The sequence below is a fragment of the Bombus vosnesenskii genome, unplaced genomic scaffold, assembly GCF_011952255.1.
Source record: "Bombus vosnesenskii isolate JDL3184/JDL3185 unplaced genomic scaffold, Bvos_JDL3184-5_v1.1 scf7180000013607, whole genome shotgun sequence".
NCBI classification, from domain to species: domain Eukaryota; kingdom Metazoa; phylum Arthropoda; class Insecta; order Hymenoptera; family Apidae; genus Bombus; species Bombus vosnesenskii.
The window spans coordinates 27,653-46,593 of NW_022883146.1; the positions used below are offsets into that span (position 1 = coordinate 27,653).

General features: G+C 41.6%; 1 protein-coding gene across 3 annotated transcripts in view; it reads right to left on the reverse strand.

The window, feature by feature from the left end:
- LOC117238804 overlaps positions 1-18,941 on the reverse strand; it is a 164,883-nt gene that overhangs the window by 1,373 nt on the left and 144,569 nt on the right. For 2 of the 3 annotated variants that reach the window (XM_033504017.1, XM_033504015.1), the window contains 6 exons: positions 17,942-18,316; positions 15,350-15,583; positions 14,502-14,708; positions 8,110-8,203; positions 4,521-5,087; positions 1,743-3,901 (listed from right to left, as the gene is read on the reverse strand). In XM_033504017.1, the coding sequence (XP_033359908.1) occupies positions 1,743-3,901; positions 4,521-5,087; positions 8,110-8,203; positions 14,502-14,708; positions 15,350-15,583; positions 17,942-18,316 (3,636 nt within the window). The remainder of the gene's footprint in view (positions 1-1,742; positions 3,902-4,520; positions 5,088-8,109; positions 8,204-14,501; positions 14,709-15,349; positions 15,584-17,941; positions 18,317-18,941) is intronic. The other variant, XM_033504016.1, reaches the window with a different exon arrangement.

Genomic DNA, 18,941 nt, shown 5'->3' on the forward strand with positions numbered 1-18,941 from the left:
AACAAGAACATAGCAGCGAAAATTATGTGATAATATAATACCTATGTAATGAGATAAAGTTAAGTGACGTAGATAATGCGCAATGTAATATGATACTATTCCTGATGCAATTCAAATCAATGCGTCAAAATGATGACGAGATTTGAGACTCCTCGATTGTGAAAATACGTGAGATACGAAGACCTTATACCGTTATTCCATTATCTTTTTTTTCACGGTATAGACATTCTCTTTCCCCCGACAAACGCTGTTTATTAAATGGAAACAAATTTTCCAAATCAGTTACTCTCCACCTCTACCTCTATCTCACTATCACTTAAAGTACCATTTTCGCGTACATGATCCTTACTGCATTCATAGAGGATTCTTAGAGGATTCTTAGAGGGTTCTCAGAGGATTCTCAGAGGATTCTTAGGGGATTTTTAAAGGATTCTTAAAGAATTCTTAGATTTGCATAAGCTCGAAAGATATCCTGTCAATCGATTTACTAAGCCAACGATGACACGACATAGCAACCTCCTCGATCATTCATGCTTATTAATCTTGGTAATCTTTCTTGGAAAGCAGAAAGGGAATCGATTTAAGGAACTCCTGGCCTATTCGTTTTCTTTTAGTCAATAGATGGACGTGATCCAGTTGTTCCAGTCAGGAATGTCCGGATCGGAAAGGAACGGCGCGAAACTTTATATTCGGCACGCCCCGCCGCGGCGAACTTTCGCAATCAGACCAGGGATCACGTAAGATCCGCGCCGGAAGGAAGGCATCGCTCACTTCCGGTCGGTGGGGTCAACCGAGTCCAGGCACGTTCTCGTCAACGGATCCCGGAAATTGCGGCACGTAAAAGCGTCGCGATGCCTCGGGATTACTTCCAATTCGAGTGTCTTTCGGCTTCCTCTTAAATAGCATAGCCCGATCACGATCTTCGTTTTATCGTACTCGACCGGTGCCCGTTCGTTAAAAAGCCGAGGAAGAATGGCTCCCGTTGTTTGACTCGCTTAAATTCCCCAGACCGTTTATTTGCCCATTGTAATTGCGTTCCATGGCTTCGATCTTTGCAACTTGCTGCGTCCTCCACGTCTTTATCGCCTCCCGTGCAATCTCGGTTTTATACATCTGACCGAGTTTTATTCACAACTAGGAGAAATAAATTTTCATGAAGATCGTTTGCTTTGTGACAAGCGAGGTTAACTCGTCACGTTTGATCGCTATGTGAAAATACTTTATACCACGGTTGATAGCGTGTGTAGAACGTTTCTTCCAGTATAGAGCAATAAATGCAGCTTCATTGAGCACGAAAGTTTATTACGACGAAATTTATTCCAAGACACGAAATACGAAAACTCTGATGGAAATACTTTTTTAGCAGAGCTCAAACTGGCCGGAAATTATTCTATTATATCTGATTAACCTTCAAGAAATTTTAAACGTTGCTAAAAAGTCATAAAAAAAAGTTTTATTAATACCATGTATTCACCGACATTGTGTAGAATAAAATATCGATATTGATATTATCTGTTTTATCATATCGTTAGAATTACTCAAAAACTTTAGTTTTATTCACCTGATTTTATCTCTATATTTTTTTCTCTAATCTAAATATATGCAAGTGGCACAAGGTACCATCTTGGAATTAGTTGGTTACATTCCTCCGCTAATTTTCGATCGAATCGCGGACAGCGCGGCCATCGAGGACGGCTGGCAGAGTGGCGCGGGAAATTTAATAAAACGCAAATCGAGCTCACCTCGGCCTCGTTCTCTTTGTAGGGCCAGAAGTCAATTTGCCTGAGTGCTTCCAGCTGGTTCTCCAGCGGGTCGCTACTATTGCTTTTCGTCGAACCGCCTCGTAGCCCAGGATCCTTCTTCCACGCATAAATAGGTCGCTCCAGGCCCACTTGGAGTTGATTAGCCGTTCGTTCCGCTTCGTCCGCGTGACCGTTTTCGTTCCTTGAGTCTTCTTCGTTCTTTCTCCATTCGTTTCCGGTGTACTTGGGCGAAGAAACCGCGGACACCGCGACGAACGCGTTTTTTGACTTCGACGAGGTTGCGTCGGCCGTGGTACCTGGTTTGGAGATCGGCATTGCAGTTACCCTGTGATAGGCGAATTGCTTCCATTTCGTGGGCCACGTGCCTGTCGAACTCGTCTTGCCGTAATTCCACTCATCGTTGATTTTCTGCTGCCACGGAGAAAGCTCGTTGCCCTTCCCGTTCCAACCATTCTGCTCGTTGGATTTTTTTGGCCAAGCATCCCCAGAATCTTCCTCTTTGACTTTCGCAGGCCACGAATCTTCGTTGAACTTGGACCCGTTGTCGTTCGTCTTGGACGTCCAAGATTCGTTGGATTTCGTCGACCACGAGCCACTTCTCGTCGCCCACGAATTCTTGTCCCCCATTTTAGATATCCAAGAGGTAGATTCTGGCTTGGCTAACCACTCTCCTCCTTTCACCTTCCACGAGTCGGAGTTGCTGCCCTTGGACGCCCAAGCGTTGTCTTTCGCTTTCGCGAACCACGAGCCTGGTTTGTTCGATTTCTCAGACCAAATTTCGGGCACGTTCGTCTTGTCGGGCCAGAGAGTTATACTGGATTTGTCCATCCACGAGTCGTTGGCTTTTTCAGGCCAAGAACCCTTGCTCGTCCACTTGGCCTCGGCGTTCGTTCTCCCGAGAGGTTTGCTCCACCTTCGAGAAGTATTCTCATCGGAAGGTTCCATCGCTTTGATCTGGTACGGCTTCCAAGTAGATTGGTCGGCCGCCATTACCCAGGCACCCACCGATTGGATCTTGGGCAAAGCAGCTTCATCCGTCCACGAGTTCTTCCCTTCGTATTTCCTTCTCCAAGTGCCAGAATCATCTCCTTGCATATTCTCGGTCTTCATCCAATCCTTAGAATTTTTCGAATCCGACAGCATCGTCCATGATTTCATCGACTCGCCGGATCTCGTCTTATAGTCGCTGAAATTGCTCCTATCGTCGTTCGATTTGTACCTGGAAGCTTCCGTCTGAGGCAGTTTCTCTTCCTTCGAGAACTCCTTCGACGAGAACAACCTGCTCTGTTTCTCGTCCTTCTGTTTTCTTTCTCCGTTTGACTTCTCGGTTTCTTCCTTCGACCAAGCACCGTTATTCTGCTTGTCTAAGCCCAATTTCTTTACCAAATCGGCGTTCGGGTTGTACGACTTCCCATTCTCGTCTTTCGGCCATGGCTTAGCACCAGGAAGCTTATGAGGCCATGTAGCTGGATCAGAGGTTAGGCTGTTCCAGGTTTTCATAGTTATTTGTGGTAACACGACTTTCTCCTTGCTCTCCTGTTTCATAGACGATTTATTAGGTTCAGAGCGATTTTTACCTTTCTCCCATACGCTGTTTGCCTGATCTCGATCGTATAGTTTCATGGGTCTTTCTCCTTGTTGCCACGAAGGCGCAATTTTCATAGGTTTTTCCACTGGCCAATTAGATCTGTCTCTGTTCCATGAATGTTGAGCTCGTTGCTGTTGCCACATTTTCTCGGCTTCAGCTTCCTGTTCAGCGCCTTCTTCGTTGTCTAAGATGGGCCAATAATTCTGTTCAACCGGTAAAAAGCTGTCACGTTGCGACCAATACTTGGCGTTGTTCGAAGGTTGCCTCCAAGACCATTTCTCAGACGAAATAGGCAACAGAGGACGTTCCTCGGGTCTCCAGGGTGGATTGTATCCGTACGACAGATCCGGCCAACTTTTGCTCAACGCGAAATCTCGAGATCTCGGCTCGTACTCCTGATCGGTAGAAAATCCATCAGACTGCACATTGAAGTCGCCTTGGTAGCCCTCCTCGCGTCTTCCTAGGAATTCTCGCGACGCTGGTGACAGCTGATTGTATCGTAGTCGGTGGTACGTTTCCGGTATGTCGTAGTCTGGAACACGTCCCGGGTCTGAAAGATCGAACACGCTCCAGCACTTTCGAAATAAGTGGTTAAAGGCATTCGAAACTTTTTGTTTAGAATGCAATGGAATCGACTTTGCTTACTAGTTTGTGAACTGTCTGAAAGATTTGTTGATACAGAGCGATGCAAAAGACCACCGAAGATCTTGGATGTTGAATCGAAAAATGGAATCGAATCGAATCTGGCGAAAATGATTCTGCCGCGTTTATAAATCTTAATACTTTGAAAACTGAATTTTCTAGTAACCTGTGAGAAACTTGTTTTTTATTCATTATCGATAATAAGGAGTGATTTTTTCGAATAGTTTTATAAAGAAGACGTAATGCATTAAAGTTTGAGACCAATTTAAAAAAATTGTTATAGTTATAGTTAATTAATTTCTACTTGACGACGAATTTTGTCCACTGTGTGAAAATAAGATTCACTAAAAGTTAAAAATTGTTTAATTTTAAATTGTAACATAGAAAATAAAATAAACGCGACGCGCTGCCTCTTTGTATACGCGACGTAGCATGTGAAAAGGTTGAACGTCGCATCGCGAAACATTATTTTACATCGCTCTGTAAAGAAACGCGCAAAAATGGCCTAATTTAACCTTGGAACCCACCTGTAGGCCTGTCGTACACGTTCGTGAACTCCCTATGTGGCTGAACGTGACCAGGCTGACGAGTTCCAATCTTGCCAAACCGCATCGGCCTTTGATTGCCAAGTTCACCAACTTCGTTCGCTAGAATTGGATTTCTATCGAAAGGGAAAGACTTGGTGTTGCTTTTCGACTTGTTCTGTTCGATCAACTCTCTGATAGAAGGCAAGCTTCTGGAACTCTGTGGAACAGAGTAACGCGGACTTGTGGTTTTTTCGGTTTCACCCTGCAGATCTTGTTGCCAGGGTGGACCAAAGAGTCTCTCTGCTACCAGACGCCAGTGAACCGGCGTCGTTTGCCAGGGCGTCTCTGTGGTTGTCAACAACGGAGGCGTTGCTGGTACAGATGTTAACGTGGTCGTGGAGAAACGATGCTTCGGTTTCTTCTTCTTCTTCAACTTCTTCCGCGACTTCCTCGAGTCGTTTGAGGATTCCGAAGTGGTTGGAAATAGAGTCGAAGTGGACTCGTAGCTGCGTTTCGCTGCTGGGTCCAACTCGTTTCTAGACAGTTTCAGCTCGTTCTCGGTGTTTGCTGTCGATAGAAGCAAAATAACGTCATTTTTACGGTGTGCAGGTTCCTTCGATTAAAATGGCTAAGTTTAATCCTTTAAATACGCGTATCTTCCTATAAATCGTTCCCTTCAAACGCAAAAAATGCTAAAGCGAAATACGATAATCAATAAGCGGTTTTGAGATACAGCTTTCTACGAACGTTCACTCATTATGGATTACGCTAACATACAAACAAATATTTATTTTGTAGAGAAAAGTATAGCACAGCTACAAGATTATAATTATTTGCAGAGTGAAGTAGTCATAAAATATCTTATTTATTTTACTATATTCAAAGGCTGAAACGCTGATAAACGTCAGTCGCTGATAAACGATTCCAGCATCTCAAAGTCGATAAAAATTTTAATATCATTGACGTTAGCTATATGTAAAGGTTTAAGGTATGAATGTAAAATATGGTCAAACGATTTTCGCGGTAGGAAAATTTTGTCTCTAGAACACGCGGTATATTCGCATAGGTAGGTTTTCCATCTGCAGAGGCGAGCAGCGTCGGGCAACGTCGATTTATTTCTCATAAAAAGCACATCGCGATACGTCCACTCGAACCGAGTTCTCCCGCAGGCGGCGCTCATCCATCAGCGCGAGCAAATGGCCATTATTAAAGCGGCATTGTTCCTGTAATGGAGATTAAGATGGTTTCGCGCGCAAAGCGCTTTACCTACTGCTTGCCCTGGCTCCGATGCACGGACTAACTTGTTCCTGGATTATTCACTGTCTCCGTATACACTGCCCCACCACGCGTCACGCGTTAGTTAGGAAATTAAGAGACGGATTTTGCATACGGTCATTTCGAAAGAAACCGCCGGAACTCTTTGACTCTAATCCGTTTTTAAATCTCTTCGCTCTCTCCCTTTGATAAGGCGACAGGAATTGTCGAATTTCGTTTAAACATATATTTGAAAAAGTTGAGAAGCTTTGTGGAAAAAGAAGCCATAAAGCATGGTGTGTACGATGAATCGAGTAAATTAGGTTGGAAGTGTTTGAGTTGTAGCTTTTTAATATCGGTTACGTATGAATTGATAATTATAATTAAACTAGTATTTGAGAAGAAACTACATTTGATTATGGGCCGTTACTCGTGTAGTGCACGTGAAATTAGGGGTGGTTTTGCCGGTTTCGAAATAGTTTACGCTCCGAATTCTGTCCCTTTGTCCACTTTTATACTTCACTTAGGAATTTTTATCTTGAAATCTATTCATCGGATAAGAAGTTGCGCTGTTTTAATTTCAACGTGGACGATTCGATGTATTTAAATAAAATTCTTTTACGTTGATAAATTACTTTTCTAACGTTGGAAATTATAAACTAATTCTTTTGTTTGTAACTGACAAAAGTTCAGCATCCAACAATTCGTTCTGCTAGTTTCTATAGTACCAGTTGTGAAAAATTTGTTCCACAAATGGCATTGACTCGGTACGGTCAAGAAAATCCATTCACGGTTCAATTCGACTTCATTCGAATTCATTCCCTTTGTTTCCGGGTAATCTCGTCGAAGCAACGCGAAATGGCAAGAGTACATCGTGGCGTGAAATGGGTTAACGTATTGTTCGCGTGCCAGGAAGTAATCGAATGAGTGAGACTCGGGGGTGTGGCGGTGGGTGAAAAAGAGTCGGTGGAAGCGGACGAAGAGAAAAGGGAAAATCCAAACGGAGAGGATTTCCCGCGGGCGAATTACATTGATTTCCACGTTATACAGATCGACTAATTGTCGGGAGGCAATTACACCGGGCAATAATGCAGACACTATTTCGTCTAATCGACCTATTGTGAGACTTTATTGGATTCTCCTTGGTCGACTCGAACGCGATTAGCAGCGAGGGTCTTCCCTTTTGCGACAACTTTTTCCTTTTAATAGCTTAACTGGACGAGAACACCTTGTAACTGCTTCCACTGAAATCTATTTATTCGGGAATGGCTTCTTACAGAAGGATAGTCCTCTGTTTTGATTCTGAAATTGAATACCACGAACGAAGCACGAAATAGACCTATCATATTATGAGACTTCGTGTCGCACGAATAGAGAGCAGAGCTTAGTTTCTTTGCGTTTTAATTTCTTTCGAGAAAGTGGATTGATCTTACGTCTATTTTTGTTATCAGCTATAACCGTGTAACTTAGGGCTATCTAGAACTGTTATAGTCAAAAATTGTGGCTTTTACACATAGAATTACTTCTCATAAATTTCATATACGTTACATGAAGCGTCGTATAAGTAAAGATTCGATGTACCTTTCGCTTCATCTTCGTTGCTTTGGTGTAGAGATACTTGTATCATCCTGATTACAAAACTACAAATCTTCTACTACCACTAAATGATACAAGAAGTATTGACATATATTTCTATAGAAGAAAATGAAATTAATCGAATTTGTCAAGAAGATAATATCTTTCTACATAACTTTTGTTTACATAGCTAATGAACGACAATCCTTGATAAACGATACATGATAGACGATCATGATAAGGTTTGGCAATCACTCATCTCACATTTCAATGGTCTCATTGACGACACAACTCCTTTACCCTTATTCCATGTTGCTAGATATAAGACGCGTCTTAAACGATAATTAACCGGGGAAGTTCATCGAGAGTCGCAACAGGTTTCTTCTTCTTCGGGAGACCACGAGCACGTTTGTAATAAAGTCTCGAGGCGCAACTTTGTTGCGAAACTTGCCCGATCATCGTCCCTTGTCGCCTCACGAGTAAACATTCAATCGATGAACCGGTTCGAATCACTTCCGCTTTGCTTTAACGCTACTCGTGATCGTGCAAACAACTGAATTTCGCTACACTCGCGAATCTTCGTTGGAAGCTTGTAGAAAGGCTAACGACGATCGTCGATGCGGGTGTGCCTCTTCGATGAAGGGTTAACGAGGACCGAACTATTCACCCAAATACCAATTTCAAACTATTCTGCCGCGGAATTCCTTCGCCTAGGTGCTTTTCAGCTTCTTGCCCCCGAGACACCCAAAGCGTTACTTACCAAGCAGTTTCTGCACCCGCTCCCATCGGCTTGGATTCTCAGCTATCTTCACCAAAAGTTCCAACAAGTTCTCCACCAGCGCGTCTTCTCGAGCCTACCCAACAATGCAACGATAATTAAATTATCCCATTAACTATAGAATATGAGAGAGAAAGTAATAGAACGAGCAGGCGTAGAGTAGCAGACATAAAGATGCATGCGCTCTTGTTCGTAAATGTTAGGGCAATCATGAACATTATATTAAATTATTAGTTTTGTCGTCTATATCTGTCGTGTCTTCTTTTTTACACGGTATAAATGGTTTTATGTCGTATAAATGGTCTTTTTGCGCTTTTCTATCTAATTCACCTTAAATTTTTTAACTAGAGTTTAGGATAGACAATTGTTGAAAGTGGAACATCACTAGTTTAATTTTTGCAAATAGTTTCAACAAATCTTTGTTATGTTTGTACATTCAAATTTGTTAACATTCAATAATTCTATTGAAACAATATCTGATACTAAATAGATCTCATACTGTATAAATCTCGCATGCATACATAAGGACTAATGTATATTACTCGTATAACTTTACACGAATAGATGAAAATCAATACGTAATTAGTTTACTACATTACATTACTGCAACCCCTGCAATTAGTTTCAGCAAATTTTTCCTATCTGTATATACCAGGTAAACCTTGCATAAGTACAAAATTGTGATTGTTTAATCGTTTTCTCGATCGTTTTCTTCCTCAATTTTTTCGTATGTCACCATTCGATGTTCTGATACTTGGGAATGAGAGTATGCGCGCAATCTTAGATAAAGAAATCATGATAAAATAACGAACAGGAAACATCTTAAACGTATTTTCTCCGTACACTTTTTCCTGCACGACTTTTAGATTTTAATTTACGCTACTCTTGCGTGACTGTATCTTTGCGTATTAACAGACATTGAGACCAGCAAACTCGTACAGACAAAATGGAACTTGTTGATGAAGTTGTTGAACGTCGGTAGTTTCTAAACCGTGACTCGACCAAGAGAGAATTTTTCTCGGCTCCCCGTGGAAACATGTTTTCCCCTCTCGCTTTTCCACTCGAACGTGTTTTGCAAAATATGCACGCACCGCTCGCCGCCGGAAATTCTCGTCGCTCAACGATCATTAACGACTCGACGGAGTCGTGAGCGCTCGTTGCGCGCCACGCTGCTCTCTTCATTCGGATCCACGGCTCTCCTGCCTTTTCTGGATCCTGTTCAATGTGAAATCACAAACCTGAATCGTGATTCACAGCACAAGTGTCATTTTGCCTCCTTTCATGTCGAAACGTTGTCTAACTCGCTGAACTTTTCGAAGAATTTCTTAATTTCAAAGTTGTTCTTCTTTCGAAATGCGCATTCTGACTGCTCGAATAGAGAAATGAGAAAACGAGAAAATTCATCTTTGTGTTTAAGTTAGACTCGTTTCATATTCTTCTCAATTTCTGGTACGATTGTATACTACGTCTCATAATTACGAAGCCGCTCTAAAATTGTCAAAACATACTTGCATATTGGATATCTTGTAGCTTCCACGTATATTTTTAGATTCATCCGAAACTTTATTGATATAAGCATGACAGTAGCTAATGAAAATTCAAAATATTTCATATTGCACATAATATATTCATGAAAAGTTTCTGTAAGTTTTCGAAGACTTTCATAAACTATTGTATCTATAGGAACAACAAATGTTGGAATGGTTTCACAATCATGTCGTGCAATATATCCATGAAAAATTGGAGCGTGCCTTGGTTTGCTATATTTTTCAAATTAGTGGTTATATGGAAATCGGCTAATTTTACGCTTGCGGAAAAAATTCGAGTGTCGTGGACGGAGCAACGACACAAGGGACTCGACTTCCGTTCTGGCGTTCCTCGTAATTTCCGTCGGAGGATTCCACGGATTCGTTACGCGTTCTCTCGCTGCGCACTCTCGAAAATTCCGGGCAAAAAGAGAGTAACAAAAACGATCGGAAGCCGAAAGGGGGACGAACGAAATCGTGGACAAAGGAGAGTGTAGATCGATCCTCTGGGGAGATTGTCTCACGTGGTCGATAAACGTTTTCGACGGTGTCGCCAGAAGGGACGGCCACTGTCGTGCTCTTCCGGATGCCGTGCTTCGTAATTTCCGCTCGAAACTCCTCCCTGGTATTTCGTGTCGAATATCTCCGACCGGTGGCGATAATCGTAAATCACGGGAATTAAGATTAACAGCTCCGTTTCGTGATCGCCGCCTCTATTGGGTTGCCGCTACAACAAGTATTTTATTTGCGCAAGTGCATCACGTCTATAGGCTTTTACATATTACGGCCGTTACAAGTATACGAGGAATGAATTTACCCTTTCGTGACGAGACTTGGACAAGTTAATGAATATATAGCTAGATAGATACTATAAATTACACGGTTTAAATGTTATACGTAACGCTGTATTACGTAATTTCTATAAAAATCAGGAAATCGTGAAGATTATCCTCTAAATAGTTCATTCTGAATGTTTCTTTATTTTATTATATTATCGAAGGGCTTAAACATATCCGAATAATTGCTAGCTTTTTGATAGGATATGTTACGTCGCGTGGAACATCTGATATGTGGATGATGTGGTTACAGAATCGAAGATGGGAAGGAGTTAAATTAAACTTTTCTCATTTATTGGTAAAATTGACACTGTGGCACACGGGATTTCCTCGGAGTTAGTGAAAATTAATGTGATATTCTCTCCATTTCCATCGTTCGCAAGATCTCTGCCCCAGTTTTTTTTCTTTCAATAACAAACCAGTGAGCCCTTCGCTTCTACACAGATGTTCCTACTTCTCGTCCCTTTGTGAAATAGAAACTTATGCGAACTCGAGTCTCACAGGCTGTCTTTGACAAAAATCATATGGATTTTCATTTGCACCGCTTTATCAGTATCCCCCAGAGCCAGATGTCGGTTTTATCTCTTCCATAGAATTCTCTGCATCCCTTCCTTCCCTTATTACGCTAAAACACATTTCTTTTCTCTCTTCATCGTACTTTGATTTTCATTGAATTCTTTAATAAAAGACGCCTAATAAAATCAGATATACTTTCCTCTCCTTGCTTTTCTCTAATAAAGCTCGACATATCTTTACCATTTTTAGCTGTTCTAAGTCCTGTTCCGTGAACGAAGATCCTCGAAGCTCTTCCTTCTGTTGTTGATTCCAACGGCGGTGACAGCCGAGAACGGCTGCTACTGCGTCTGCTACTGCGATGGTTTGCGCGAAGCATATTGAATTATCCGTGAGAATGCCGCTCTTTGTGCGACCCACGCACATCCACGATAAGTGCACCAGGTATCTGCCGCGATAATAGCGGGCAAGAGCGCGAGACATCCTTGCAACGACGGAAGAATGCGCGCAATCTGCAGAGGCGCGCCTTTCAGCACGAATTGCCTTCTACTTTCTTATTCGTTATCTCCCCTATGGAATGCTGGTAGTCCATGATTATGTTAGACAAGGATCCTGCTTTTATTTTTTAAACGTTATTGCGTTATTGCGTTCATATAATTTTGTTAGAGGAAAAAACGCGCTGACGAATGAAAGTAACGCAATACGTCAGATTATTCTATGTGAGAATACGATTTGTAATAAACGCTCGATATTACTTAATTTCAATTTGGTAGTGAGCGTAAAATGTTTCTCAATGATTGAATTGTCTCTCCTTTCGTATCACCTCGATTTGACTTGCACATCAGAAAAAAATGTGCGTGTACTTAGTGGCCGCGCTTCAACTTTCACGGGATATCGTCTTATTCCCAACAATTATTGTATCGAAAGATTGTTTGATAAGAGATTTATAACTAAGACTCTTTAGAATCACCGAGCGTCCCTTTTGGACGCTCTTTTGTGAATCGTTGACTCTAGAAACAATATAAAAGTTAATTACGAAGTTAAGGAACGAGAGCAAATAGAATTTTCCGAAACACAGCTATTACAGCAGGGTTTCTCTTTGAAATAAAGAGAAAGCGAGAGATTTTTACGAGGATGTTCAAGTTCCACCAAAGAGGCACGACAAAAGCTCGGCTCTCGTTCGTGGATCCAATTGTCGCAGTAATCGCAGCACGGTGGCGAAGGAGTCGCTTTAAGAATATTGAATTAGTCGGGAGGATGTATTCTTTGTGCCAGAGTCGGACAGATGACAACGATGAAACGGAGACTCTGCCGATTCTCTAACTCGGCGCGCCGTCTCAAAGAAACTTAATTTCTTCCTGACTATTTTAGAGCTTTTGTGCATGAGAAATACCATCCTTGTCGCTGTTCTTCCGTTACAAGTGGAACATGCCAATCGTGTAAGAAGAGAACCGGTGAATTCTTTGTGGCCGTGTCATTCACTTATCTTGGCACGATAATGGAGAGGACGAGCAAGTACTACAAATGACGCCAATTTCATTATCGAATAATTCTTTCGGTTAATACCATTTTCGCTACTACCGACGCATGTATCGTATCTCTTTAATTACTCGGATTGAAATAATATTATTGGCGAAATTTGACAAACCACCGATTACAAATTATAAGAACGACAATTACAATTATTTATTCTACCTCCTTATGATAAATAAATTTACGTAATAAGATTTCCTTTTTGAGATGCACTTAAATAATGCGAAATTGATGACTTTATAAAAAGTGGAGTTAATCAGTTGGCCTTTTCAATGTGTTAAATCAATTGAAAGAATTGTATTGCTAGTTTATCTGCGAAAAAGATAGCAGCTTCCACAGGAAAACAATTATTATTTCCGACGAGGTTTCCGCAGAATGGCGCATTGCAAGCAGAGAAAGGACACGTCCTCGAGGTCGTGATTCCGTTCCATTTTCGAAAGCAGCGGAGGATCGTTGTCTTTTGTGCGTGCGACAAGAACAAATAGTCTCGGCGTGTATCTCGCGCCACGGGAAAGAAAACAGGGTATTGTATCTGCGCGATAAAAGAAAACTTGCCGATGGTTAACCGGCTTGAAAGCGGGACTGGCATTTATCATCGTGCCGCGTTTTATTTCCTCCACCCCTGATCGTTTCGCGACAACTTTCTCATTTGTATCTGACATGATTCGCGGCACGTTTCTTTCTACGAATAAATGCACCTATGTGCACGTTTTCCAAAAAGAAAGAAAAAAAGACAGAGAAAGAATAAAAGAGGAGAGAGAAGAGAACTGCAAGATTGCTCATTTGAGAAACTATCTTAAGTCCAAAACTAATTTTCCCTGCGATCATTTGGAGAACAAATTAGAAACGACGTATATACTTTCGTAATTTAAAATTTAATCTCCGCTCAGTGGAAGAAGATTTCCCTAGTCCGAGACTTCACCGTACAGAAAGGCGAATCATTTTTCAAAAGACTCGACGACGTAATTGTAAACTGTTCGATTCGCCGGGACGTCAGGTAATTTAAAGTTTGAAATGCAATCTTTGCGGCGGATCGCCAGGTTTGCTCGAACAGGTTCATCTAAAACCTAAAGTAAGAGAAAAATGATGAGTTGCAGCGACGTTCGTTATGAAGAAGACAGCTGTTTCGTTCTGAGGACAGTTAGCGATGCAAGAGGGGATGGATGGTGGTCGAGGGTGGGTTGTCTATTTGAATGATCGCGATGGGATCAAAGTCCGGCCGCAGGTAGCTGAAAAGACGCTTTGAGTACGAACAAAGCCACTCGCCGTTATTGGCCCGGGAACATGGTGCCTAACGGCTCGCAGGCCGGATTATTTATCGATTGCGGATACGCGCGCCCTTTGAGATCGACGACGCCGAACGGCTACCGATGAATATTTCCTCTCCATTTTCCTCGCACTTCGTTCCACGCTTGTTTATTCGGTTTCAACGCTTCCGCCCTGTACGCTCGAATTCCCCGTCCCGTTCGAGCTTAAAATCTGTTCACGTTACACGTACTATCCCGTGGAATGGTATAAATCAATTTCCATCACTTCTATTATGGAATTGTGTTAGGGACTTCCATTGCTTTCCATTCGATTATTTTTTTCTTTTTGAAGCGATAAGTGGATTTAGTTTGCATAAACCATAAAGTATTAGAATATGAAAGCGCATAGTATGTTAAGGAGAGGTATGCCGTAAGGGTTACACGCGTGCAGCAACAATGAGATTGCGACAGTTGAAGATCGTTTAAAATTTAGAGGTATAACTCTTCAATGTAGTGGAATATATCGTAATAGATAAATTTTCAATAAGTTTAATCTTATTCTCAACAGTAAAGTATGGAGGATAATCTTTTATTAAACAAAGATTCGTTGAAAAAGATAAAGTAGAGAGAGAATCGCTAGATACCAAAGAATCAACGCGTTCTGGCTATCAATTATTAAGCGATTAATTATTAACACAGAAACTTCCGACTAAACTCACCCCCAGTTCCCGAAGTTTCTGGCGTTGCTCCTCTTCGTTCGCGTATTCCGTCAACAAATAGGATTTTAGGTCCTTCAAAACTGTTTCTTGCCTCTTGTCCAACTTCTTTGGGCTGTTGGCTTTGGATCCCGAGTATTGATTGTGTTCCACGATTTCACTTTTTCCATTCGATCTCTCCGAATATCTTAGATCCTCCCACTCCACCGGCTGTAAGTAAAAAAAAAGTGGTAGACTTCGTAGAAATCTTTCAATACCAAGTGCATTAACTGTCGTCAAAATATAACAGGGAAATTCCAATTTCTTTGGCAAAAGAGCTTTGAAATCTGACGTCACTTTTCCGATTCAAAGCTACTTCAAAGGACGCTTTCGAAGGAGGGTCCATTAATATCTCCGGCTTCGATCTCGTTCTAAATCCTTCTTCACGTTTAATTTCTTAAAAACCCGTCTCACTAAAAGCAGGAAGGAAACTTTTCGCCTGAAACTTGGCGACAAAGCGAAGTGCAATATTCGGCATCCTTGTTATTGATAAAACTTCACTGGTCTACGAAATAAAGGCTGTAGTTACACTTTATTCGTTTGTTGACGAACTAACGTTCTGATCAATAGTCAAAAATATAAAGACAATGAAAAGATACAGGTAAGAAGAAGATGTAAGCTTTATAAATTTGTTGCATTGTCATTGAATGAAAGGGGTTCGATCGATCTCAGTGTTAAAATACAACATATAAAAACTTAATTTTGACATGTTAACTTTTGTATAATTTTTTCGTTCAATTATTCGTTTCTAACGTCTAATCGCAACCTAAGAAGAACGTGTCTACGTTATACAAAGTGACAATTTGGCTCACCTCGTTAGATTCGACGTTTCTTCGTTGAATCGTGTCTGTTTCCTCGCTCAAACGATTCACTGGATCATCTGGTGGCACTAGACTCTTCGGCACCTGCGTCTCGTTACTCCCGATCAGGATTTCTTTCTGCGTGCTGAGTTCCTTTTTTACGGTCGGAACACGCTTTGTTTTCATGCGGTTACCCTCGCTGTGGTTAGAGTTGCGTTCCTTCTTGTACTTTAGCAGCTCGGCCACCTGAAATCACACAAAATGCATATTCTCCTTTGGTACTCTTGGGAATATTAGAATAGTGGAAAGAAATAGAGAATAATCATAGACATCGTTCCTTGGTAATGTCGGGAAACGAGATTATTCCTAGAATGTGAATTCCTATGGATTTATGGGAAATTTGAAAATTGCAATTCCTCCCAGTGACACAGGAGATTCTTGTAAAGAATGGATCGCGTCACCGCTATCGTAATAAATAGAAGCAAAGAGTATTCTGTCTTCAGGTAGAAAATAGAACTTACAGGAAAGTGAGATGTACGACACTATTACCTGCCAACGTTGCCATCGTCGTACCGAAAAAGAACGTACGAGTAGAATTTAAGAAACTATTCGACGCGTAACTACCGGCTGACACTAGGGAGATGACTGCAGATATTCTAAAATTTTCTTCGAACGCACGAAAAAGTATTTAGAAAATGTATCGATATCCATTTCAACGTATATAAATTATTTAAAAAAGAACTATAACGAGAGAAGGTTGTAGCAGCTCTATTTCAACAATCTCTGAATTCTGTAACTAATAAGAATTCTTATAAATATAAACAAGTAAACTAATTCATCGTTAAAAATATGCATGAAATCGTGTATAAATTCAGATTTGAAGAAGTTACGTGATATTAATGTCCTACCTAAAGAAAATGGCATTTTGCATGTACCAAGCTAATACAATTCGACCGAGACCAAGTTTGTCGAAGGTACCATTTTGAGAGTGTAGTCGAAAGTTTCGTGAATACCCGGCATTCGCGAATTGTGCAACTGCCTGATTGGATGATTCGATTACCAACATGGAATAATATTATTAATACAGGTTTTCCCCGAGTAAAATGACATCGATTACGAACGTTTAATCGATCGACTTTATTCGATAACCCAACTGAAACTCTAATTTCGTTTCGTTTCGTTTCGACGAGTTTCGAGAGAAATAGAGACGAAAATAGGGAAATAGCGTAAATACGATAAAAGCGTGGCTGTTGTTGTCGTCGAAAGAAATTGCGCGAAACCTGGTCGGGGAAAGCCGAAGACAGATACCATGACCCTTTTAAAATTTCAAGTGTCCTCTTAAGACGTTACAAATGGCTTTCCAATCGCGAAACAGCTCGGACCTTTGTCGATGCAAAGTACTTTCCGATAGTCGGACGAAACCGGTCCGCCCATACGTCTCCCGATAAACATTAGACGACAGCACGATCGCCGTTGCGCTAGAATCGCGTTCAAATCGAGTCTTTTTTCAACTTATATCACCTTCTTTTTGTCGCTTCTTGTCCGTTTCTTTTCGTTCTATCTCAAGCCGCGTATAAATCGAGTTGTTTTCCGTTTCCTCGAGAAATCGAAGCTAAGATCTTGTTAAATCGAACTGTCATTAGAACACAGCGGAGCTTCATTTATTGAAAGGAAATCGTAGTTTGTTTTCGATACATTGGATTTCTGTTGAATTTCAAATTGAAATGTTCAGGACGCATTGTTGGGAAAGAATCGCGCTTCCGTATGCTTCAAAGTTTGTCGCATTACGCAAACTGCACGACTTCTCCGTTTCATTTTCACCGAGCATACCGTGACTGTGGAATTGCAGAGTGGAAATTCATCGACCAAGGAGTCGAATGTGTCGAGTAACCGCAGCCAGCAGGATCAAGCACGAACATGGAATCGACGTTATCCTGGCGAATAGCCAGCTTAATCGTAAATAGAGCACGGAAACGAAGTAAGAAATGGGCCGGAGGTAGGTCAGGGTTGGGCCGTCGTCGGGTCAGGGTTTGCCGGGGCAAACCGTTCCAACGAAACAGTGGTCAAGGCTTGACTACAATGTTTCTGCTGGAACCAGGTCATCGGTACAGCGCGCATGAAACGTCGGCGTCGCGTGGCCGCTCGATCAATTGAAATTCCCCGCTCGGTTACTCTCCGACAGAACGAAAGCTTTCCGATCGCGCCACGCCAGATGGTCCAATCTGCCAGAGCTTGGTGAAATTTCAATATACCCACCGGGATATATACCAATCCACGCGACTTGTATACGAGTGTCAAATTTACTCTGGAAACTCGCGGCTTAATCTGTCGTTTACGTCTGTTCGATTTTATATACCGTATTCTGGAAGCAAAGTCTTGTTAAAAATACATCGCTGTTCGAAACGAATGCTCTTTTCCCTGCAACTGTCTATCCTCGAAAGGAAAACGTTCACTTGAAAATGCTTCGTTTTTTCTTTTTGAAAAAAACAGCACGATTTTGTTTAGCGAAACAAGCGGACACTTTAGGAGACACGGTTTCTCACAAATGAACATAAAAGAAGAGGCGAAAGGAAAGAAAAATAAGGGAGAGGAAAACACACATACCTCTTGGTCATACTTGTCGATAATTTCGTCGGTTATTGCCTCGTTCGATGCGACATCCTCGTCGGAACTGTTGACGGTGATCACCTCCCGCGAGTCAAAGTTCTTGGAACCAGAGGACGTCCCGTCGACCAGCCCAGTAGACGCTGCCGTGGACACGTTCGAATTCCTAGTGTCGTCCCTCGACATCGCCTCGTGCGACTCGGCTACAGCCTTGAGTTCGTCCTCGTACTCGTCCTCGCCCTCGTAATCCTCCTCCACCTGCTCGGTCTCGGTGCGTTCCACCCGCTCACGCTCGCCTCGCGAGTCAGGGCCAATTGCATCCTCCAGGGTGACGCTCGACACGCTCGCATTTCTTCTTTCAGGGCTGCTTGCAGCCTGAAATGGAGAAACAGGTGGCGTGTTCTGGATTTTTTTAGCATTTCTTGATAAGTAGCTCGAAAATAACTGACTTTATCGCGAAACGTTGCTAGTAGTTGAAATATTTCTTGGTAAATTTTAAGTTAGATAAGTTTAGGTAAGCTTTGGCAAGTTCTTAAGTTTTAGAATTTAGAAGAAAAGCGTGTCAAATAAAATTTAATGGATACAATTTTTGGGGAAAAGATAACTTTCGAGGAAATATCTTATTTATATAAATATCTTTTTATCGGCGATTGTTTTCCCTGTTGGTGGTGAGAATTGCTTTTGAAATTGATGGTATATATTTCCTGGAATATTTCGAAAACTATTACAGATAAAGGAATTGCGTCAACAACGGACGAGTTTTGTGTTTTTGAGCGAACAATATTGCGTAAATAATCAATTTGCATATCGGTTCGCTGTTATTGTTACATGTGTGCGATGCGCACCTGATTCTTCGTACGAGATTGACGTCGTACAATACAGCTAAATGAAGTCTACTCTGATACGTTAGTCATATAACCAGTGTCTCATACACCTATAATAACTTTACGCGTACTAAAATGAAATTGCGCGGCACGTTGTATAAAATTGTTACGTTATA